The 26302-nt window shown below is 37.3% G+C and overlaps 2 protein-coding genes across 2 annotated transcripts; both read left to right on the top strand.

Moving 5' to 3' along the window:
* Nucleotides 1-1124: 1124 nt before the first annotated feature.
* LOC103464133 (leucine-rich repeat-containing protein 15-like) lies at nucleotides 1125-7467 on the top strand. The gene is made up of 2 exons (XM_008408008.2): nucleotides 1125-1481; nucleotides 5393-7467. Exon 2 carries the CDS (start codon nucleotides 5400-5402, stop codon nucleotides 7098-7100), a length of 1701 nt encoding a protein of 566 aa, XP_008406230.1. The 5' UTR covers nucleotides 1125-1481; nucleotides 5393-5399; the 3' UTR covers nucleotides 7101-7467.
* A 1231-nt stretch (nucleotides 7468-8698) lies between these two features.
* On the top strand, nucleotides 8699-20410 carry LOC103464185 (carboxypeptidase N subunit 2-like). Its single transcript, XM_017304272.1, has 3 exons — nucleotides 8699-11352; nucleotides 11607-11814; nucleotides 20271-20410. Exons 1-3 carry the CDS (start codon nucleotides 9796-9798, stop codon nucleotides 20408-20410), a joined length of 1905 nt encoding a protein of 634 aa, XP_017159761.1. The 5' UTR covers nucleotides 8699-9795.
* Nucleotides 20411-26302: the final 5892 nt, after the last annotated feature.

The following is a 26302-nucleotide window of genomic DNA, read 5'->3' as shown; positions in this document are numbered from 1 at the left end:
TCATTTAATTTGCTCTACATTCTTAAGAGAATGAAAAATTAATAATAATAAAGACTTAGTAATGTAATTATGTTAGTTGTGTTACCACCCCCACGCTACTAGAGGCAGTAGCAACCCGAAAAGATGCGACTAAGGAGCAGATTTAGAAGTACACCGAAAGCTACAGAATTTGGTAAAAACTGTGAGCTTTGCTGAAGTAATTAAGCACAAATTCAAATCCATGCTGAGAGTGGAACTCCTTCAATCAGGGCTCCTCCGCAGCACTGATTGGCTAAGCAATGTAACGTGATCGTCTGCAGCAAGTGATGGCAAAGCGAGGCGTCATCACGACTTTACACAAGTGTGTCTTTACCTCCACGGCAGAGGCTCCGCCGAACCCCTGAGACCGACTCATCGAACCCAGGTTAAGAACCACTGCCCTAAAAATAACACACACAGCCATAGGCGTAGGAAGCGGGGGGGGGGAGACATGCCGGAACATGCAGGAACATCAGGCTGCAGAGAGTCAGAGGGAGGCAGAGACAGAAACACATAACTAGATATTTTAGTTAAATGTTTGCGGCTGAAAATGACAGGAGAATAAAAACATTTAGGCTTTTTGCCTCAGTGTTTTTATGGCTCATGTTTGCTAAGGTACTGAATGCAGGGCTGGAAAGTGAGACTGAGTTAACAGTGAGGAGCTAAAGGTCTGTTAAACGTAAAAAGTATCATTTTTATTTATTTTCTAGATCAAACTGTTGCACAGATGAAGAGTTGTTCAAGAAGAACAAAACTTGTTTTTTAGATTTTTCAGATTAGAGTAACACATTACTGATGTGATGATGGCATAATTGTTTGACATTTCTGCTCAAGCTATTTACTGATCTGTCAGGTTTCCGATATGCGTCCCCCCCAACGACAGACTCGTTCCTACGCCCTTGCACACAGCACAAACACAAAACCTCCTCCTATTGTTTTTGACAAAAACTTTCATCCTCTCTGTAAGGTCCCTTTACTGACAACACAAAGCTATTGACACACACACACACACCGACTCACGCACGCACTCACTCACTCACTCACTCACTCACTTATAAATAAATCTAAGATGAAATGCAGACCTCTCCCCTCTAACACCCACGCTTGGGCAGCAAAATCAGTTCAGACAGGGAGTAAAACAGCGGGGTTGGGCTTGTTCCCCTCTACTTTTCAAAAGCTACAAAGAGGCATCAGAGCTACTGAACAGTCCCAGTAGAGCTTCAGGGAGACGGAGAAATCCTCAAAATTCCCAAGGCTTAGAAAGAGAGAGAGAGAGAGAAAACAACCAAATAGCTGATTTAAGGGAAACTTTAAGAAATGACACAGGGCAGGAAAATGTGAAAGTGTGAGAGTTCAGAAGGAAACTTTGAGAGGATTAACGAAGCAGTGGAAGGAAGGGTGTTGTGCATAAAAGACAACCCAACCAGTTCACTCTGCTCAGTGATCGACAAGGACGACTGAGGGTAAGTTCTGCAAAAACACTTTGTCCTGTTTGATAGAGCGCTCATCATAAACAAGCATAGAAGAGATTCTTTATGTAGAAATGTGAAACAAATATGAATGACACAAGAACTAAGTTTTTGTGTTTAAAAATAAACCCATTGGTTTTGTTTAGCTTTCATTCCTGTTATTTTCATTGTTGATAACAATTTGGTTTTCCACATACATTTCCTGGATTTAGATTGAAAGTTTGCAGATTCTGATTTTTTGAGAAACACTTTGGTTTATAGGCCAGCTGTGGGACAAGCATGAGCCTTTTATAATGGAATGAAAATGCTTTGCCCATTACACCAGACTGTGGATCCATCTGGGATTTTCCAGTCAGCGTATATAAGTACAGACACATGGTTCAGACCACAATTTGGCAAAAGGAGCATTATGATTCTCTGCCTTGTTATGTTGAGAGCAGGATTCCTGCTGGTTATACATTTGGATAAAATTATGCACCTTTGTGACCCTTTAAGCTACTGTTACATAAGGTTCAGTTGCGATTTTATATTGTAAATATATTCCACTAAGTCACATGGAATAAGAGAAGTCGTTCATGGTCTAAAATACTACCAAATATTATAAACCATACTTTTTTAATGAATTCTCATTTCCAACTCTTGTTACGATGTAAGTATATTCAACACTGGTTACTGATTTTTGTTTCCCAACTCTTAAGATGTGTGTCATCTTTCATCCACAAGGGGGTGCTGCTGCACCCTCTGTTCCCCTATTTTCCCCAGTCTTGAATATTTATACAAAAAATTCAATACTTAACTAAATGCATAAATAATTTACTAAATCTGGAAATAACAATTTGAGACGATTTTCAGCTAATCCATGAAGACTAAACTGTATCTTTACAATTCAGAAGCAAAACATTTGCCATTGTTATGGTACAAAGTATATCTCATCTATTTAACATCCTATGTGTTTATTTAATTGTGACATTTTGAACTAACAATGAAATTGGTAAAGACTATGCATGTAAATGCATTATGTCATTAAACAAGCAGCAACATTTGAATCATAATTAAGTCGTACTCTGCATGAAAAGAGCATGCACCACAAACTTTAATTGGAAACAGACATAACGTGCTAAAACTGTAAAAGCCTATGAGGTAGTTGGGCGTCTCTTAGAACCTGTTTTATAGAGAAAAAGAGAAAGGAAGAAAGCAAGCAAGCAAGAAAGAAACAACAAAAGACAAAAGAAACAAAGAAGGAAAAAAGGGAGCGAAAAAGCAGAGATACTAAACCTTTTAGAAATTCAATTATGCAAAGATGCTTGTGATGTGTTTCTCTGTATCTTGGACACAAAATAAAAAAAAAACACTGTCCTTCACAACCTGTACCTGGTAACCAAAACCTTAACAACCACAAGTAGAGCAGTCAAGCCACGTGCGATCCCAGGTCCGCTCAGCTTAACAAAACACACAGTAACTCGGCCGTTCTCCGATCTATGTGTGCCACATGTCTGTTTGTAGCCACAGCCCCACTCACCACCCTTCACTGAAGATTTGCAGGCAGTTTCTCAATAGGGGGTTTTAAGAAGGAAAAAGAAATGTGCTGCCTCGGCAACTGACCTCATTAGAGCCTTTTTGGAGAGTTTGTTCCTTTGAGAGGAAGTAGCAGCTTCCCAAAGTGCCTCAACCACTAAGAAATGGCTCACGTTTCCTTGCCTCAAGCCACAGAAGGATTTGTGCAAGAAAGTAGGACATTATACTAAACTTACCAGTGGCATAACAAACAGGGGAGAACTGCCTGCGTCTCAGTCAACTACAGGTTATCTTTAATGGCGACAAACAAAACATTTAGAGATGTGCTATTCAAAACAGTCGTCACCATTCCCTTGAAAAAATATTTTGATCACTTTGAAAAAGATGAATAACCATTGTAACATGTTTTAAATTGTTATATTGCCAAAAGCCCTCTGATTTAGCAGTCAATTGGGTCAGCAGTGTTGGCAGGCAGTGATCCTACCCACTGGCAACACTGGATCAATTCATGCTAATGTTTCCGTCTGGCATAAAACAACCCGCTGAGGAGGCTGCACACACAATTACTAATCTGTAGGTATGTTTTCTGTGTTATGGTGTTGATTTATAGGATCCCTTGGTGGCATTAAAAACAATCCACAGCAGTTCAAGATGGACTCCATGACTTTGTTCCCATGGAGGAGAGCAAATTGCAAAGTTTTCAAGATAGTATTTGTTTAGTAAATTAGTTTAGCTCAAGTTTCCCTTGTAAAAAATATATCTTGTAGTGTGAGTTTTTTTTTCAAATGTAACATTTTACCAAAAATGTTTTTTTTTGTTATTGTTTTGTGACAAAACCATGAAATATGAGAGAGAAACTTTCAGCCTAATGAAACCTTCAGCGTAAGGTTTCATTAGGTGCTCCTTTCTCAAACAAAACAAAAACAGGAACAAAAGAAAAAAAAAGATAATTTCTTTTAAAATGCATCACAGCTGCATCACTGATTTGGTTGAGTGGGTTTATGTGAACCCACTCAACAAAAGACTTTGTATTTGTTGTTTTTCTCCAGTTATTCCTCTCAGGGATATTTTAATGCTACAGTGTAAAATATTTCTGTTGCATTTAGTTGTGACTACTAACTTCTACTTTTTAAGTCAACATTTTTTGGGAGGTTTTAGATTTTGAACTTAAATGTGTGTTTGTGAAAGATAAACTTACAGTAGCAAGTTGTGTTAAATATTTGATCATTTTTGTCATATCTGTGAAAGTTGAGTAAACTAGGATTTTCAAGTTATCACTTACATCTAGAAGAAGCAAAAGGTTGGGAACTTTCAAAGCAAAGTCAGTCAGCTTGATTTCAAATACTGCTAAATATACTGGACATATAAATTATGTTACTTTCTCAAACACAAGGTACATCAATTAACATCAAGTAAACACTGAGCATCCTGTTTTTTAGAATAAAAATACTAAAATGCAATGCAGCTGAACTGTTTAAAGCATATTGAGAGTGGATTTAACAGACTTAATCAACAAACCTATTAAATTCCCATTGTATTAAGAAACCTGCACTAAAGGACTACTTTCATCGGTGGAGGGACTCTCTGTGACATGACTAGTTTAATCGTCAGAGAGAGACAATGTTCTATTGACAACTTTTTAGCTTTGTCACTAAATTTAGCGACTTTTCATACCTCTACTGAATTTTTTTTTCTTTTTATTGGGAAGCATTGTACAGTATGGAGCTCTCTCACATGGGGAAAATTTTTCGTTTTCATTACCTCTCAAAACTTTTGCATTCCCTTGCAATAAGTCTTGCGTTCTCTCGCATTAAGCCTTGCGTTCTCTCACAATATTATATATATTATATTATATACTGCAATATTTGTATATATCTTTTTCTAAAGAAAAAGATATAAAACATCAGATATTTCACAATGAGATTTAAACATACACGGAAAAACATTACAAAAACCTTATATAATAGCAGAAAGTACAATGGCCACTGTAAGAAAGACTCACAGTATTCAGTTATGCCGCATGAACTGATCAGTACATTATTGCGAGAGAATGCAAAACCTATTGTGAGGGAACGCAAAAGTTTTGCGAGATAATGCAAAAGTATTGCTAGGACATGCAATGAATTGAAAGAAAAGAAAATAAAACTTCCCATGTTCCCTGGAGGGCTCCATATGTTACAGAGATGGTTAGAAATGTCCCAAACGCAAACAAAAGAAAAAATCCAAATATGAATCCAGCAAAAGTCTTATGCTTGAGGCTCCTGTTAACGCAATACTAAGGAGATTTTTTGTGCAAAAGTATTGATAGCATAAAAACACTTAAAATAATATAGCTGATAAATGACTTATTCTTTACTATTTCTATAACATATCTTCTTCTTCTGTTGTAGGACCAAAATGGATGTGGTAACTTCTCTGCTGGTGTTTTTCTGCTCTCTCGGTGCTGCTGCTTCATCTTGTACACCTGGATGTCAATGTCATGAAACAACCATCATTTGCCATGGCCTCTCTGACTTCCCCACACATGTGCCCTCATCTACCACCCAGATACGCTTCTCTGGTTGCACATTTCATTCTCTGAAACATGAAGATCTCACTGATTTTTCCTCTTCTCTTGAGCAGTTTTTGATTGTAAAAACTGTTTTGAGGGAGATACGCCCTGGCACATTCAACTCCTCATTAAATATGAATTCAATCGCAATAACAGAAACTGAACTACAGGATCTCCCTGAGACGTTGTTTGAAAAGCTACAGAAGCTTGAGACTTTGAGTCTGAGAACCAACAAGCTCTTTGCAATCCGGCCAATGTGGTTTTCCCAGTTAACAGAGCTAACAAAACTGGACATAAGCAAGAACCGCTTCACTTATGTACCAGAGGAAAGCTTTAATGCCCTAAAAAAGCTGAAGTTCTTATCACTTACTTCAAACAATGTAACTCAACTATTCAGTGGCACATTCAAGGGTCTTTCTGAACTAAAAATCCTGCGCCTTAACAAAAACCTTCTGACAGAGCTTCCAGCTGACCTTCTGAATGATCTTGTTGAACTGGATGAACTGAGTCTCCAGGACAATCTAATTACTTATCTTGACCCTATGCTGTTGTCAAAGACTCCAAAGCTACAGAAACTGTTTCTCTCCCACAACAGACTGATGTCTCTTCCACAGGGGATCTTTTGTAATTTGCCTCTCCTCTCCCAAATATCCCTGTATGAAAACATGCTGAAGAGTCTGGGTCCAGGGGTCTTTGGGCCAATGGCCCTGCAGGAGCTGTGGTTGTATGACAACAAACTAAGCCGTGTGGACGATGACACATTCAGGAACCTGACTCGGTTACGTCTTCTGGTTCTCAGTCGCAACCAGATCAGCTATGTGTCTGAAGGTGCCTTTAGAGGTTTGACACAACTTGGGGAGGTCTCACTGCACTCCAATCGACTCACAAGCCTACAAGCCAGAACGTTTGAAGAACTGCCCACTCTGGTCAACATATCTTTGGAGCACAATTTTATCACCTCCCTTCCATCGGATTTTCTGAAGAACCTGAACGACCTGGGAGAGATAGATCTGCGGAACAACTCGCTTCCAAACTTGCCCCAGCACAATCTAGATTCACTTGCTAAAGCAAAGAATGTCCTTTTACAGCAGAACCCCTGGAGGTGCGACAAGAATATTTTGCCTCTGAGGAACTGGCTCAAACTGTACCCATCCAAGGTCAACCAAACCCTTGTGGTGTGTGAGACTCCTTTGAATCTGCAGGGTGAGATAATAGCAATGCTTGAGGATGAGGATCTCATGCCTGTCAGCCCTTCTAAAGACCCTGTACTGGCCTCAACTGAGAGGACGAGACCCCATACAGATCTCCCCAAACAAAGATCGCCGTCAGCTGAGGTATTGACCACACCAACGTCAGAACAAGAAAATGAGACCAACAGAGGACAAGGGGGAGGTGTACAGACTAATAATATTTCACTTACTCTTATTGCACTTGCAGTGGTGTCCACTGTCATTATCAGTTCAGTCATCATCGGCTGCGTTTGCTGGAAGAGAAACAGGAGAGGAAATGAAAATATAAGCCAAATGAGTCGGAATTCGGTGCTGTAGACTTGATCACAACCAGAGACTTTTAAAACGAAGGGAAACAGTTGATTGTAGATCCTCAAAGGCCACACTTTCAGTCAGTATTTGTCTTCTGTTATGTGACATGAACATCTCATTCACTAGCTGTAGGGTAAAGAGCCACATAATGTTGTGACCAACCAGCAACTTTGTGTGAAACGTGAACCAGGCCTCTGTATCTGGCAATAACCATGACAGTTTGATACTGATTTCTCTATAAATAACAATGCAGTTAGTAAGCAGTTTATCTTTTGTGGCATAAGGGTAATGCAGTGTGTATTCGACTCCACTATAACAGTTTTAATGCAAAATGCCTCTGTATTCTGAATAAATTGACAACTTTTGTTCTTTATGTTTTTATTACTATAGATATTCATATTAACATGGCTGATGTATAAATATTATCTCAGAAAACAGAGATAATATTTATACATCAGCCATGTATAAATATTATCAGTCAAGCAAAGCTTGACTCAAACTGAAAGCTTTAGTCAAGCTTTCAGTTTGACTGAAAGAAAGCTTTGCGTGTTACAATGTTCGTTTTGACAAAACTTTTTAGTGACAGTTTTCATCATTGAGTCCTTTTGTTATCTTGACAAAACAATTTTATTTAGAAACTAACTAAATAAATATTTTTTTTTTCCTGAATGAAAATGTGGATATTTTCTTTGAGACTATTTTAGATTTTGCTCAAGCAGAAAGTAAGTCTGTGTCTGTTTATGGCAAACATGACAAAGACAGTATTACTCTCAAAGATATGAGACAATTTATTAATATTTGGATGAGTGAAACTAGATTGAAACTAAAATTACAAAAGATGATTTAGTTGTGATTAAAACTAAGTTGGATTTTACTAACCAAAATTCAAATTAAAATATGCTGTCACGATAGATGTAAACTGTTGCACACTCGGGAAATCAAGCAATCTTGTAACTCATTTCTATCTGTAAATGAGATAGAAATGAGTTACATTTCTATCTCTGTAGTTGGGTTCTTTAAAAACCCAACTACAACACCGCCATCTAGCGGAAGGAATAAAACTTCCCATTTTAAAACCTAAATTTACCAGACCGCATTGCATAGCATGCAAAGACCAGACAAAACAAACGGATGTTGAGCCGTATGACCATCAACTCTCTGCGGAGGGAGTCAAAGACAACAATCAGGAAGCTGTAGATAACATTTAGATTGTAAGAGTTTGTCAGTGTTTAAAGTTGTGCTTCCTGTAGTTATTTTGGGAATAGAAACAGAATAAAAAGAGCAGCTGCATCTTCTCAAAACATAAATGCCCACAAATCCCGAATGCTTTTTAGGATTGAATGCTTTTTTTTAGGCTTGGTGTTCACATGTTGTAGTGGAATATTTACTGCATTTTACTGAAATACAATTTATTTAACCAAAATCCAGGAAGCACAATGGTATCATTATATTCATTTTTTTTTAGATTATTTATTTGTTTCCATTAGTCATTTGCTCAGAATGCGGTGGTCGCAGCTTCAATTCCTGACCTGGTGACATTTGCCGCATGTCTTGCCCCTCTCTCATTACCCTGTTTCCTATTGAACTACTTTCAAATAAAGGCCACTAGAGTCAACAAAACCTTTAAAAAAAAAAACAAAAGACTACATTGCTCCAGTCAGCCATAATAAAAACAGTCAGCAGGAGCAGAAAAAGCTTAAGAAATTCTACATTAATTTTGATCTAAATCAAAGGTAATAAAATTAAACTTGCTTGCGACCAATGCAGAGTGTTTTTCCAGTTTGAAGCATTATTTAAATGCAGCGTAGTTAATGCTAGCAAATGACCCACAAAAACAACAGAGGGAGGTTTTCATGGACCATGATCCATTCAGAGTGAATATAGTTGAACAAAAGCAAAGTGGAAACAAGCAAAAAGCTTGTAGAAATTATAAGAGGGGTTTGACTGAATGTGAATAAAGAATTTTTCAGCAATAATTGAGAAGGGCATACATATATATATATTGTTTAAAGTATTAAAAATATATATACATATACATACATATTTACATAATATATTATATAACAATAACTATGCCATATTTTCAGAGGTGCCTGTCTGGTTTCCTTTCAAAAACAAAACTATTTTTAAACAAATCGTATTGACTCTTAAACGTAAGTTTTTCTGGCATCGTACAGAGTGATGCAGCAAGCTGCTGTCACTGCTCTTATCTCTGGCTCCAGAGGTTTGTTACGCCCCGCCTCACATGCCTTTACTTACTTAAAGGTCTATATGTTTGTGTTTGAGATAAGAAATGAGACTGCACTTATTTATGTTTTCTCATGGGTCCATCCTAGTTGCAAAAGTATTAAGGTAAGAAAAGCATTTGTTATTAATGTGTAAATATTAGATTTTGGGATTTTTTTTGGTCAGTGGTGTATATTGTTATCATGGTCTCATATACATGTTATAGTTGTTTATTACATCAGTTTTTTATAATTATACTGTCTTTGTTCTCACTTATTTGATACCACTTGTTTGATACCAACCTACCACACGGACTAAAGATTAAAATCAGCCAACTAACTATCCATCCAAACTTCAACATGCTAATTATATTTATTGTGAGGTTGACAAAATATATTTTAATGAGAACTCTTTTAATTTATGAATTTATTAACAAATTAGGAATGATAATATTTTCCCCTTCATTTTTTGTAGAATGTCAAGAATGTTGACTGGAGGGATCATCATTTTCCTTTTATCTTTACTGGTTGACTTTTCCGTTACTCAACCCGCTCAACAAGACAATCAGGAAGTCTATGGTGTGTCTGCAACGGAAATCCCCCGCACTCTGAGACCTGGTGTGACAGAGGTCTTCTTTGTGAACAGCCGGATTTATACAATTCCCAATGGAGCTTTTGCTGGAAGTCCAGAGCTTGAGAAGGTGGAGTTTATGGACACAGAAACAAATACTATCGAGCTTGGAGGCTTTGATGGTTTGGTAAAGCTCAAAAGTGTTGAGATATCCAGTAATCCGTTGAGGTCAGTGCCTGTAGGTTTGTTTAAAGACAACAGCAATCTGGAGACAATTATTCTAAAGTTTAACAAGCTTGTTGGACTTGAGAAAGGTTTGTTTGATGGTCTAACAAACTTGGTAGACCTACAGCTACATGGAAATGAAATTGAGTTAATTGAAGACCAGACATTTGACGAGCTTGTCAATCTTAAGAAGCTCAATTTGGGTAAAAACAATCTTACTTCAGTATCCACAAGCTGGTTCTCAAAGCTGAAAAACCTGGCTGCTATACGGCTGTATGAAAATCAGCTCACCACCATTCCTGAGGATCTCTTCATGGACTTACCAAACTTAGAGGAAATAGATCTGCATGGAAACAGGATCAGTGCGCTTTCTCCAAATTTATTTCCACATAAAGGAAAGTTTGTTAAATTGCTTTTGGACAGTAATCTTCTGACCAGTTTACCCGAAGAATATTTTGTTGGCTTCCCTAAGCTTAAATTATTGACCCTAAAAAATAATCAACTGACCAGCCTGCCGCCTGTGCTTTTTGGTGAAATGCCTAAACTGACTGAGCTGAGCCTCGAACAAAACAATCTCAGCACGCTTCCTAAGGGAATCTTCAGCTCCTTGAAGAAAATTAAGAAGCTGGATCTCTCCAAAAATTATTTTTTGAACTTGTCTCCTGATTACTTTGAAGGACCTGAGAAGCTCACTGAGATTAACGTCCAAGGCAACATGATAAATTCATTGGATGGACAACTATTTGAAAATCTTCAATTTGTGACCACAATCAAGCTTGCCAACAATGACCTGCGGACACTTTCTGGGGATGTTTTTGACTCTTTGACTAAACTCAAAAAACTTGACCTTAGTAACAATCCATGGCAATGTGACTGCAATCTGATAGATTTTTATCACTGGATAAAAACCAATGCTGATAAGCTCACACTGGAGGTGCACTGTGAGTATCCAGAACATCTGAAAGGACAGGAAATCAAATTGTTAAACGAGGATCAGTTAGTTTGCCCCACTCTCCCACCCACTACCATCACCTTACCGACCACTATACCAACAACAGTCCGAACAACAAAACCGACAACCACTCTTTCTACCACCACACTGCGCACTACAACACCCACCACCACTTTACCCACCACCACACCCACAACGACACAGCCTACCACCACCACACCCACAACCACAACTACAACCACCACCACAACCACAATGCCATCAACCACTCCTACTTCCACCACAGTACCAACAACTACATCAACGACAACTGAGAGTACAGTCATGACAACGACCCCCACTACTATCGCCACGACAACAGTTCCAACGACCACAACAATGATCACAACAAACGTGATGACAACCACTCCAACCACAACCCCCACCTCAACAACTACACCCACAACAACTACCCCTACCACTACGACAACTGCACCCACCACCACCCTTACTACTGCCCTGACAACAACTACACCTTTAACAAATAAACAAACAACTAGTATAACAACAACAACACTTATGACAACCACCACATTCACAACTACACAATCTACTGCAATGRCTACTTTTCCAACCACAACTACACTTACACCTACCACCACAGTGACCACATCTACACCCACAACAGCAAAACCCACAACGATCACACTCCGGACAACCCTTCCAACAACAACCCAACCAGAGACTCCTACTACATCAACTCCTTTTGTAAACTCTATTTGTATTCCAGAACCAAAACTGTCCTACGTTCATCACATCAGTAGAAAAGTTCAAGATTGCAAAATGTGGACAATGATCTACACCTCACTGCTTGTGGTTGAGATCACCTGCTCACTAGTGTTGGCTAAGTTCACCATTTCTCTGTGTCGGCTGTTGCAACACAGAGAAAGAATGAACCACAGATCCATCAAGCTCACTCACTTTTCCTACAGGAGAGAAGTGATTCTGAAGCCTGTGCAGGAGACAATAACCCAACATCTTCTGTGATCACTATGATAATCAATAAGCCARCAGAGGTCATTTGACTCAACATAGCCTCTTTAAACCTGCTGTAACCTGCTCCTTAACTCTTTGTCCAGCAGGAGATTAGTAGTGATTCCTCACAAAATTTTGAAGTGATTGCTCCTTTAAGGGCGTCCCAAGTTGACTGCTAAGTTGATGTCCAATGTTTCATGTTTCATGTTTATTGATCTCCTTTGGTAAAAAAAAAAAACATCTGAATATCTTAACTTTTTATGTATAATAATTTGGTGAATTGTTGATAATTTTTGCTTATTTTATTTTTATATATTTAATTATCAAATATAATTATTGCCTTGTTCTTGTCATATTACTCGTTACTGTAAATTACTGAATTTAAATCAACATTAAATCTGCAATGTAAAAAAAAATTGCTTTCATTTTCTATAAATTATTCCAACAAATATTGGATTTGTGGAAATATAAACATCGGAAACAAAGATTTTGCTACAGGGAACATTCTTTACACTCAATGGTAATGTTTTTTGAATCTATAAACGTATCAAAACAACACAAATACTAATTTCCTATGACTATATAAGTGGTGATTTTCCTCTTATTTTATAACAGTGATGTAAAATTAAATGGGAAAATCTTGGAGTAAAATATAACATCAACATAATCTATTTTTGGACAGCACTAATATGCTCATGTCAACACAGCAGCATTGTAAACAGCAAGTCATTTGTGGAGAACATGTTCACTTTTGCTAGGAAATCTGGATAACCGCCACTAGAGGGCAGCTTTGAGTTAAAAACAGTCTGACTAAGAGAATACCTTTTCCACCTAAAAACCTTCTTATAATGTCTAAACCTTCATAATGCTCCTTGTTATGATGACAAGTTCTGATTTAAATTAACCAATGCAGACAAGAGATCTAAGCAGGAAGGAAATAAGTTGTTTATATTTAATGTGCTTCAAACAAGTCTGTTTGAAACATGACAACTTGCACAATTATCTCTGCAATTACAGAGCAGTTCTGAATGAAAATAAAAAATGCTTTAAAGTTGTGCCTCCAGCTCAGAAAAGTGATTTAAAGGGATTSAATTGGGCTAACATAGACGTACCTTATCAAATGTAACTCAGTGCTTTTCTGTAAGACAAACAGAAACAGAAAGAAATGACTCAGTTACATCTGACGGGAGATCGGATACTGAAGAGACAAAAAGTAATGTCACAACAACAATTTATTACCAAAACAATGTGTAAACCAAAGGTTTTCACAATATCATTTTCATACCTCCCACAAGTCTCTCCCACTGCAAGTGCAAAAGGAATCCAAACAGACGCTTGATGTGGAAGAGATCCAAAATGTCAAGAAACACAGAAAGTTGTGCTTCTGAATATTTCATCTCACTCTGAATTGTTGTGTAACATGCAGGTAGTCTTTGTCCATGTTGCTTCACAGAGCTTTCCTCATCTCTTTACATAGCATGCAGTCTGGCACTATTTCAAATATTAATTCAGAACAGCAAGACTGGTGGCTTTTACTTGTCATGTATTGATGATTTTTGTAGTAATGTAGTAGTAAATACACTACTGAACACTATTGAGCTAGTTACCAAAAGGAAAATACTTGGTGCATTACAAAACCTATGCTGATATGATATAGGGTATAGCATGCATAAACAAACATGAGATGAAAACAACAATTTAGTATATTAATGACGAGATGTGAATGTTTATGTGAATATTCTTATTGGCATGTTGCKTATGCCTAAACCTGTTCAGTCATTACATTGTCCATTTSCTAATTACTCATGTATAATGATGGCTTGCTAATTGTATTTAATGCATGTTGATCTACCTAAGTAATGTCATTACTGTTGGTTCTCTTGCTGCTGATTTTCTCCATGTTTTGACATATTCTTTGGATTTTATTGCAACCTGGTAGGGAAAAAAATCAGTTTTTTAAAGTAAAGTCATTAAACATTTTTAAGAGAAARCTGTCAGCAGAGACTGAAGAGGAGGCATTACTGTGCTGCTCATTTTCAATGAGAAGGAAAAACGTCAGTAATTAGATTTAAAAGTCAGTGTTCGCATCTTCCACCAACTCCATGGTGGTATGGTCTAKTTCCACAAACTGTACAGTTTCTATATGAGCACATCAGGGCATACAAAACACTACAGTCAATTTTTTAAACACTATGTTATCTGTAAATGAGTGGTGACGTCATTGCTACTYAGTGACAATGATATAGAGATGCATGTAAAGCTCCATGGGGCTCAAACATCTTTTGGTGTTTTTATTCTCCCTTGTGATTTAGCTGAAGTTACCTGAAAACTACAGAAAGCTAAAGAACAGTAACTAACTCTAAACTAAAATTAAAGTCTCTGTTCATAAAGTAGCATTAAACTCGTATTAATCTTCTCTAAATTATATTTTTCTTCTTTTACCACACAGGTCAACTTTAAATGGAAATGTCTTGAATGCAGCCCACTTTGAGCTCATGTTCCAAGATTCAGGAATATGAGGAAAAAGTCCTCCAACTTCTGCTAATGAGCCTAAAATGTAGATGAGKAGTCAATTGTGTGTGAAAAGGGCAATGTACTGAGGAACATAAAAGGCCGTAAATTGGGAGGAACACATTGCAGCTTAGCTTAGTTATCTCAACTGGAAACAGTTCGAGGTAAGCTGGAAGATTTTCAGCTGGGAAGGTGCAGCTGATTACCTGAGGTTAATGGCCAACAGAGGCCTGTGCCAGACWGGAACATCTGACAAAATGCATCTCTTTGGGCAATATAACTCTCATTTTTCACCATATTGTGCTTTCTGACGCAATRCGAAAAGCTAAACTGTAAAAAGCATTTCTGTTTTTGCTTTTTGAAACAAAAATAGAAAGAAGAAAATGACATAAGAAAAAATGTTTKGATGAGATGTTGCATTGTTTTTTAGTACAGTTTTTTGAGTGAGATTTTTAGGCCAACAAATCTGCATTTAAAAAGCAGCATGCCTTAAAATAGCTTGAGAACTTCTTAAACATCAACTTGTTTACTCTAAGACAAGGTTAAAAGCTCAAAGGTACAATTTCACCCATATAAATAACCTAAAAAGGTTATTTTTTTAATTAATACCAGATGCAATCCTAATTTAATAAAGTCAATCAAACAATTAGGATATTATCTCAAGATATTGTTTTTGCAGAGCAAAGCTGCCCATGTGAGCAACCAGCTTCTCTATATATGTCTGAAATATTGTTCATACAGAGAAGCTGGACATGTTTGGAAACAAACAAAGAAAACATGAAGAGTAAAATAGATTGTGATCTAGTATTAAAATGACTGAAAAACATTATTTTCTAATTCAAATAATGAATTAAAGTTAGTCCAACAATTTGGTGGTTTTCTGATCTGTAACCAACATATTTTGAAGTCAAACGGTTTATAGATGCACTCCTGGCCATAAGGAGTCTCCCACATGCAGAGGAAGCAGGAAACCTTGGCTCTGGTGTCACTCCCATCAACCTCTCCCCAACTTGAACTTCTGACCTCAGGAGTGTCCAGCAGAACCAGCTGAGCCCAATCATTGCCTGCCAGCTGCTCCCCTACAGGCAACATGTAGCTCCAGGAGGTTAAGGTCACCGTGATGCGGTCTCATTTGAGGCTAAAAATGGAATATACTGCTGAGGGAGGCTATATAGAAACTCAGGTCATTTACGTATGATTTTAAAATTGATCAATGATGTAAAATATAAAGTGTAATTCAATTTAAAATGTCTCCYTTTGAGAGGTGCAAATTGACACATAGTTGGTCAAATGTTTTAAGGCTCTTTTTTGCACCCTGAATAGTCAGATATGAAATATCTAAAACCACAAACATGAAAAAATGGCTAAGCTCCTRGGTTGCTGTAGTGGTGCAGGGGTTAAGCGCATCCCACATAAGGAGGCTTTAGTCCTCGATGTGGCCGTCGCAGGTTTGATTCTCAGCCTGGTGACCTTTGCCGCATGTCTTCCCTCTCTCTCTTTACCTACTTTCCTGTCTGAGCACTTTCAAATAAAGGCCACTAGAGCCAAAAAAATACATTTTAAAAAAATGTTTAAGCCCCTGTTATAATCCATTGTTCCATTCTTCCAGTATTTTACAATGTTGCCCCACAAAATATACTATTGCAAAACAATGTTACTATCCTATTTCTCAAAATCATTCCAGTGAAGAAATGTTACATCAACAACATATGAGAAATGGTAGTCTTAATCCTAAAGGAGAGATAAACCCTCTGAAGCTCAAAGTGTTAAGTGTGACTCAGAATGCTCTACTGTCTCAGAACAAATCAAAATTGTAATTTAATAAAGGGCCGATTAGGTGCTCTATTAAGCTCTGATTTATTTTGCTGGATCTCATTATGCCAGGTTTCTCTTGTAAAGTGCTCATACATCATGCGGGTTGCTGGTTTATAAAATGAAATTATACGTCACATATTTTGATTAACTCTCTCAATAAAGAATGAAAAAAGAACAAAGSAGCCATTGCCCCTAAGCCTGCATTAAAAAGACCATCAGTCACGAGTTGCGATGAAAATGTGTTGATATGATACACAGGGAGAGTTTATAAACTATTATGACTGCAGAATGTTTTGATTTAATCCTCCTGTACTCTTCAGTGACAATTACAGACGATAAAGTCCACGGGAAAGGATTTATAATAAAAAGCACACCAGAATTGATGTGAAGATAAATCTTGTATGTTACTCTGAATAGCCTTGCCAACAGCCGAGCTGCCATAACAAGAAGGAGTAATAGCTTCATATAATGACTTGTCAGAACTGGTATGAAAAAATGAGATATAAATAGCCCGACTTGCAGTAAAAAAAAAAAAAAAGACATGGCTATTTTTACTGTGCCATCTTCTCTTCTGTCTAATTTTAGTTAAAAAATGAGTCCTCCTAGCTGTCCAGGCACTGCACTCATCCATCTGCAAAAAACCTGCACGTATTACTGTAGATGAACAACTCTGGGAGTCGTCATATATTCTGACACTTCTGGCAGAACTGCAGCTCTCAAAGTCAAATCGGTTTGCCTCTTTTGATTAAAGTGAAGCATTTAGACATTTCTGGGATTTCTGATGTTAGTCCAAACCCCAGAAGAGATAATGGTGTCACTGACTTAACGAGAAGTTTCACCTTCGCTGCACCCCTGGAGGAAACGGAGGCATTAGCCCACCGTACTGGATACACTTCTGCTACTCAGCTCCAGCTTCTGCAGGCCAGCTATTTGACTTGTAATTGGTTGGTGCAATTAGAKCAATTTACTCTGTTCTGTCCACGGACCCCACAGGAGTGCAGTTTGGGTCAAAAGCTGAAAAGTGAAGGCTTAACGTTTAATTAGAGGAAAATGCAGAGATGTGGTGTTTTCATCCTGACATGCAGACAGACAGACTTCCAGAAATTCAATACTAAATTGTAAAGTCATTTCAGAGACCGATTCAATGTCAAATCTAAAAAAAAAAAAGCTGAATAATTATAGTATTATGAAAAAAGTATTTCCTCTCTAACACATTCTTATTATGTTTGCTTTTCTTGGTCACAATAAAATAATCCACATCTTCAAAAATATGTTTTCAAATAAATCATTTATCAAGGAAATATGTTAAGCAAAAGAACTTGGCCTCATCTTCAAATATAATCACCCCTGTGTTAAATGACAGATCGATGGTGATGATACATTTTTGGTTYGGATGCACTGGTGGGCGCACCAGGACCAGATTATTGCCAACCTGTAGAAACAAGCCCTTTTTTTAAACTTTTTTTGCAGCTCTGTACAAACATGGATTGAAATGATAAGTTCTTTTATTTTAGTGATGTTGCCCTGACTATTTAGTTTCCTTCAACTTTTTATGAACCTCTATTTAAGTGACTAAAGATTTTTTGCCAATAAAAGCATTCACACGAGATTCTTGAAATGTTTAATTGTATTGAACTGAGTCAGAGATGCACTTTTTGTTTTGTTTTGTTTTGCAGCACAWTAAGCGCTCTGACCTCAGAGTGAGCCTGCCTCCATGTCCTGTCCTGAGAGGATTGGAAGTTTATCTAAATGTTTTMCATTTGAAGTTGAYCTTGAAAGTTGACTGATGGACTCAAAATTGTTCTGAAATGGCTTTGTAACCCATCACACTTGGATTGGTGGCAACAATTGTTTCCCCACAATCCGTGAAGAAGGGTTTTCTTAATAAGGATGTTCACATTTGCCAACATTAGGTCAATGCATTTGATTAACTGGTTTATGCATATAAACTCTGATATTTAATTATATATACAGGGGGGTGAATACCAGACCAAATAAACTTCTTCAACTTGACCATGAATTTTCCCCACAAACCCTTGTTGAGTCAGCATGCTTGCTTTGTATTTCTTCATTTAGTGTGACAAATTAAATGGGAGCTAGTTATGTTTAGTTAAACGTATCACTATTCTGTCAAGATTCATCCAACACGACAAAACCTTCAGTACAAAGACACACACATACTTACGGTGAACATGAACAATGTCCAATTACAAATAATGGAATTGTTTACAGGCTGCTATGAAAAAGTATTTGGTAACACTTTATTTGAAGGGGGGTGAATAAGACTGACATGACACTTTCATAAACATGGCATAACACATGTCATGAACATGAATAAGCCTTCATGAATATTTATGACTGTTGTCATAAAGCGTCATTCGGTAAATTATGACACTTTTAATACAAAGTTGACATTATTAAAAATGTCTTTGTTATGACAACTTGACATTAACCAATAAATCATTATTGATATCAATTTGTTCTAAAAGTATTACTGATTGCTCTTTAAAAATTGGGTAACTTTATATTATTAAACATAAAGTTTAAAGAGTAATGATTTATTGGTTAATGTCAGCAAGACATTCAGTGTTAGATTTCAGTGAAATCTAACACTGAAATTGTAAGATTTCAGTGTTAGACCTGAAATCTTACAATTTGACTTTGTCTACATATTTCATGTGAGTTGTGACGATGTCAGTAAAATCTCTGCACTGACATTTTTTATTTTGGTCTCAGTAACAAGGTGAAAGAAAGAACAGTTTTTTTTTTATTATGAAAGGGTGAGATTTCAATAAATGACATGATGATAGATATAAAATCAAGATCATCTTAAAGTGACACAATTCAAACATGCTTTACTAATTCTGTGCTTTCTGGTAAAATACCTAGGTTTTGGTTCTTGATCGCGTCACATTTAATTTGCCCCCCCGCTTTACTATCTTTAAACACACATTTATTCTCAGATGCTGCATTCCTGTAAACTCTACAATCCTTCTGACATCCAGTTAACCCAGGAGGAGTCATCTTGGTAAAACGTGTCAGCAGTGCTGAAAGAGTGAGGAACCTTTCTGCTGTGTCAGGGGAGTTCCCAATAGTAACCTCACCAAGGGTGACTCTGATCATTGAGTGGCAATATAAATGGAAATTAGGCTTTCCAGTGTAGAGAGAAGGGAGGAAACAATGTCGGCGTCTAGAKCAGTAACAAGCTTAAAGATGAAATGTCGAACCACAAGCCAGAGAACATAAACGTTCTCCCAGCGGAAAGCTTGTTTCTTTGTGTTAGTTTTTAAAGTCGGATATTTTTGAATTCTGAGATTTTTTGTCAAAGACATACCCAGAGGCAACTATTTCTTACAGATGTCTAAAATGATTATGTTTTTGAACACTATAGAAATCTGGGTCAACTTTTATGAAAAGAGGGATTTTTCAAACGAGGTGAGGCAGGGAACGTTTTATCAGGGAACTAGCTAAACACATCTGCTTGAACTTACCGCCGCCGGCCTGTTTCTGTGATCCTAAAATACCCAGCATAGCAAGATGCTTGAGTTTATTCTCTGCCACTGTCAGAATACTTCAAACTGAGAAACCACAGGTGAGACAGGGTCAGATCAGCTGACGTGTGATGTGACAAGCAGATTTCCAGGGTGTGARCTCTTTTAGTGACAAAATAAAGACAGAATGAAGACAGACAGAGACCTTTCAGTGAAGGGGAGTCTTCGTGGACCAGTTCAGCTTTTCAGCCACCATGATAATCAAGCTTTTCAGCAAGGGACTGGAAACAGTTTGAGCGCTTGTCTGTGTTTCCTGAACTGGTGGCTGGTGAGTAATGCGGCTCAACCCACATGGTTCTGTGTGTGCCTCAGGGGTTTTCAGACACAGACCCGTCCCCAGCAGGAAGCTGGAGAACCTGTGGCCATCATCTGTTCAGACAGCAGTGGCAAATGACTGTGAGTTTACAAACCCTCTCTCTTGCCAGCGCGACAACATGACTGCTTACGGGTAATGGAAATGACCAACGACTGCCTAAAAATAGTGTTAAATGTGCCACTTCAGTGAAAGGGGGTGGGTGTTATGTGAAATCAATATTTTTCAGTTTTATATCATGCTCTTTTATTCCTTCATCAAATTCATACCTGGAGTGTTGATTTGATTCTTTCGCTCATGTTTGTGGCGTCCTGTAATCTCCCATGGCAACCATTCAGAGGTGCTCTCACAAAGCGCCTCATATTTCCACAAAACTCCTCCTTGGAGCTATAGCCTCCAGCCAATCCTCCACCTCACAGAGCCCCCTTCCCCTCAGCTCCTCCAGACTAGCAGCAGCAGTAGCAGCAATTGGCAAACACCTGGTGGAACTGCAAGTCTGCTGAACTCGTTTTACAAACTACTTCTCAGTCCACAGCTCCTAAGAACGATTCTTTAAAGGCATAATGATAAATGTTGTGAAGGCACACTGAAGGAGGAGCGTCGGAAAGAACAGGAGTTGCCATATTTTAATAGACAGAGGCTCCATTTAAAGACGTTAAATTGTGAAGTCAAAGTTATATTTGATTTATACAGAATTTTTATAACTAAAACAATTGACTGTGTTAGAAAATAGCACATAATACAATCTTCAAGTAACTATCTAGTGACAAATTTAATCATTTTGTGATGTGTTGCAGTTTTCTTCTGATCAATGCTGATATTTGTTGCTCCATTCAGACACGCAGTTATTAGATTTTGGATGAATTTCCCAATATCACGAGACCGCAAGGATTTAAATGCACTCATCAGCATCAGTTAAATATATAATAATCAGCAGTATCAAACAGCCCCTGGGGTGGTTTTTGTTTATTCATTGTCAGCAGCTCCTGTTTGAAACATCTCACTCAGACTTTGTGAGTTGGGAGATGCTGCAGTCCTTTTTGACCCTGAGCAGGATAAGCGGGCGCTCAAAATGGATGGATGGATGTTTGCTCTTGTTTGTGTCAAGAGTGGAGCTTGACTCAGCAGCCGTACCGCTGGGGACCAGGTAGGTTAGAACAGCCGGCTTCCTCAGAGCTCTCAGACATCGCATGACAATTTGACATTTCAGCTCCCCTGGACTTAAAGCATTTCATTTTTATGTTTGTTCTCTCAAGTCTCAGGGCCACATAACTCCTCCCCTCCAATCAAGACTGAAGGCTTTTAAAAGATGTTTTGAACAATTCATAGTATCAGGTAATGTTTGCAGTGCAAAGGAAGAAATCACAAAGACCGCTGCTCGCGCAATTACACTAAGCAATCATCACAGCACGACCTGAGAGCTGCTAAGAGAGGAATAAATACATATAAATTAAGCTGACATGCTAACAGCATGAGAGGCATTTCAGTTTATTAAAGAAACAGTTTCTCAAAGAGTATCTGTTTCCATTTGAAAAATATAAACTTTTTTAGACAATGGGATGTTTTTTTTCTGTCCATGTTGTGAAGTTTTATTTCACAAAATGCAAAAAATGTAACCCATAGACTATATTTTGTGTAGTCTACGGGATATACAAAACACTTTAATTTATTTTTTTTGCAAGGACTTGATGGTCATCTTCTGCCCAGCAGCTCTGTCATGCAGAACTTGCACTGGTCTATCGTCTAGAATAAAGGCAGCTAAAATCTCTGCAGACCCCACACATCCTAGACACAAACTGTTTCTACTTCTACTAGGTCACCGCTAGAAGGCGCCATTTGCAAACACAAAAAAGCAAATAGCAAATGTCTGTGTTTAGGAAGAAACACGGACCCAATGTCTTCCTAAACACTGTCTCTCTGACATATAATCAGAAAAAGTTTGTATTCCCCTTTGTTGAATGTCTTAATTGAGAGCAAAGCAGGACAGAAGCCTTTTTTTGTGTGCACAAATATTGGGAATGGAGCTGCTGCTCTTGATTCAGATTTATGAGTGAAAGAAAATGCAAAGATAGAATCATTTAGGGGGTAAATTCTACCTTGCAGTACTGAACATGTTTTCTGACCCTTTGCTATTTCTGTACAACAAAAACCATAAATGAGTGGCAGAAAGAAACTGTCTGTATACATATGTATTTGTGTGGTGCTTGTCATTGCTTACACACTGAAGACTTGTTAAAAATAAGCAGAGTGGCTGTGAACTCCCTCGGAGGCATTAAAGAGGTATTATGTAAGACAGTTGTTGCTCTTATTCCAGTTGTTGGCCGTACTTTGGTTTCCCAAACTCCTGCCTCACATTTCTTCTGTTCTGACAAAAAGGAAGACACATCACATGTGTCACCAGTGTGTTTCTCGTTTGAATCACTGCAGCATAATAGGATGAATATAGATTTTTTTTTTATCACATCTTTACTCAGTTGTTGCAATAAGAATGTTTTAAGAATGTTTAAATCAGTAAGCTATAGAGAGGATATATGTTTATTAAATTTATTAATGTAAAAAAAAAATCTTACGTTTTCCTTATGTTTTCTCGTCTCCGTTTGCAATTCTGCTAAATTCTAATCTTCCTTCAGGACTTAATGCGTTTTCTCCTTTTGAACTTAATTTTTCTGGAAGGATTTCAACCGGGCCAAACAGTGAAGAGAAGAAGTTGTGCAAAATGACGTCAATTTCCTGAGCTGTTTTAGAGTGGTAGTCTGCCTGCAGTTTGTCAATGGCAACGGAAAAAGTGAACAAGCTTTATCATGAGGAATTTATGCTAAGCTACATTACGTCAAACTTTAGCAACTGGGTAAAATTTAAAACTCCAACAGAGTCCAAGTCTCCCTGTGACCTTGAACATGCAAGGTCCCTGTGACCTTGCAGGTTTTCTCCATCTGTCCCTTGGAGGTATATCCAAGGGACAGATGGAGAAAACCTTTAAATCATTTATGGAAGTCTGACTGTGAAGTAAAAGGAGAAAGATACTTGGTTTTCAAAATAAAAAAAATCCAAAAAAATGTAGCATGTGTTTCTATTCCGTCTCCTTTACTTTTATACCTCTAAATGTGTGCAGTGAAATCAACTATTATCTTTGTATTCTTTCGTGCTGTGATATTTACATAACACTTTTTTAGGGTCAACTTTGTATTGGACACAGGTCTGTTCCAGCACACAAAATCTTCAGTCTATCTTAAAATAGTTGTTTTTACAGAAATTTGACAAATATCACATTAAATAAAATCATGGTATATACAGCTTAGATTTAGACTGAAATACTATTTAGTGAGTGTGAATATCCATCCATCCATTTTCTTTACACCCTTGTCCCTTAGTGGGGTCGGGAGGGTTGCTGGTGCCGATCTCCAGCTAAMGTTCCGGGCGAGAGGCGGGGTCACCCTGGACACRTCGCCAGTCTGTCGCAGGTGAGTGTGAATAGAGAATAGTAAAGGACAAATAATGCTCTCTCTGAGTTGACAATTTTTGCTTTCCAGTTAAAATGATGGAAAATATTTTTGAAAATRTAGATCATACAAGTACTCCTCCACTCTGACTCCTCGCAGTTATTACTTTATTCTATTAAACAGGGTAGCTGCTCCACAGTTAGAAAGACTGATCCATAGTTTCAGACTTTCAATTATATTTCTAGTGATTAATTTGACTTGCCAAAGCAACATAGAGGAATGAGTAACTTCTGAAATTTGGATGAAATAAATAATATTTAATTTCTCTTTATACGTCATAGCAGTGAATGTAGATAAAAATAAAACCATAAAATGTTCTCACTGTTAAAGCTTTTTATTCTACTTTTATTGGCATGGTAATGACCAAGAGATTTGGAGATTAAATCACTTTAATCAAATGAAATACGTATTTCTCAAACACAAGTGTTTGTGAATGAGTGTAAATTTGTGGATCTTAAAGAGATTGAGAATATGCTAAATGTTAGAGTTATGAGAAACAATGTAAATGAAAGTTTAACAGTTATTTTTTATTATTATTTTCAGAAGTACGTCTCCCTTTGTCCTTATAGTTCAGTCAGTGAAACAAATGAAGGGAAGTAAACCTGGTAATAAACGACTGAGAAAACTACATGAATTTTCATTTTAACTGCAAACTTATATGTGTCCCGAAAAGGAAGCATAAAGACGAAAAAGTAACTTCCCCTTCACACTTATGCTTTCCTACCTGCTTAGCTTTCACGAATGTGATAAGTCCAGCTTGAGTGAGAAAGAGACACACTGGCAGAAAGAACATAATATTTAGATACATATTTACTGTCTTGAGCTGTATGCAACGAAATTTCGTTTTGTATTCACCTTGTGTATGCAATATGACAATAAAGTTTAACTAACTAACTAACTAACTAACTAATAGCGCAGAGATTGCTTTCTCATTTAATTTATCAAATGTAGGCTGGAATCAGCCAGCCTTGGCAGTGATATGCTTACTGTCTCAGTCATTCTGCGTCTACAGAGTCTCGTTTCAGTGAGAGCAGCAGGAACAYGGGCAAAATATTTTCTTATGCAACCTCACAGTTAGAGAAATTTAGCAACTAACCTGGATGCATTCAATGCAATGTGGCAAATGTAGGGATTGTGTTAAATTTATTCCATCAGTTCCAGGTGATACAAAAAATATCTGGCTTTTCAGCGAGGTTACTTCATATTAACTTTTATTTTTCCAGTGGTTTACTTTTTAGAAAGACAGTTCACCAGTAATATTKTGAAAACATAATCTCACCCACTGAAGGATAGGTTTTTTTGAAAAAAAAAAAAGAGGAAGCAATACTTATGAAATGAAAAACTGACAACCTAATTATGTCGGAGAGTGGAAGGGATGTTATGTGTGCACAATAAGAGTCTCTTCTCTCTTTGTGCTGATGACTGTCTGGATTCTCTGGCTTTTTATAACGAGGATCTGGGAGATAAAAATCTCAGCCGAGGTGGCTGCTAATCCAAAACAGATACTTATTACAGCACTAGTGTAGCTTTTGTTGGCCTTAAAAAAATCAGTGMGTAATTCTAAAAATGGACAGAAAAACAGAATAAATTGAACAATATAAATTACTTTGTCAACATATTTATCCTGAAAGTTGTRCAATATTAAGTGAGACTTTATGTAGAATGCTGCTAAGGTTATCAATCATATTTACCCTTTTAATTTTTTTTTACTTAGTTAGCTGGACCTCCTGTCTAAATGTTTYCCACTTGTGTTCAATGTCTTTATTACTCTGCACATTTAGCTGCAGTTGAAAAATTATATTTTCATTCMTTGTACAAAACGACAATGTGACAATGTCCAAAAGACAATTTAGAACAACTTTTTTCCAGTGAGCCTCATTCAAATTCAATTTATTGAGTTAAATAGAAACAAACCTTTGGATGTATTTTACCTTCTCGACCCCACAAGTCATGTATGTTTTTGTGTAAAATGCAAATATGAACAACAACAATATAGCTGTTAAAGGAATTGTTATGCAGAGAGCCAAAATTGACCAAAAAGAAAGGAATAAGTCATTACTCTAAAAGCAAAATAAAAAAACTAAATTGKTGTGTTTGATCAAATGCTTATTGAAAACCTTTATAAATTGTTCCTTTGTGTGTCATCTCGCAAAGCTACTGAACATACTCATAATTAAAAAGTGCCAAAAATAAGAAATTTATTGCCCAAAAGAGCATTTAGTGAAGCTTGAACAGATCAACAGTGTTGCTCATGGTTTAGACCTCAGTTTTTCTAGCTCTGATTGGATTTACACAACGGGTGAAATAAATCCTTCAACTTTAATCTTCATTCAAATCAAATCTGGTCATTTTCTGTTCTACAAGTTATGAATGATTTTTGGGGGGTGGGAAGCACTGGCTACAAAATCCTGCTCTTAACGCAGTATTATGTAATGTCACACACACACACACACACACACGCACACACACACACACCCACACACACGCACACACCCGCACACCATCACACGCACACACACACACACACACAC

Source organism: Poecilia reticulata, linkage group LG4 (genome assembly GCF_000633615.1).
Source record: "Poecilia reticulata strain Guanapo linkage group LG4, Guppy_female_1.0+MT, whole genome shotgun sequence".
In the NCBI taxonomy this organism is placed as follows: Eukaryota; Metazoa; Chordata; class Actinopteri; order Cyprinodontiformes; family Poeciliidae; genus Poecilia; species Poecilia reticulata.
Note: the sequence above shows the minus strand (reverse complement) of the source record. Positions and strands in the feature narration are given on the sequence as shown.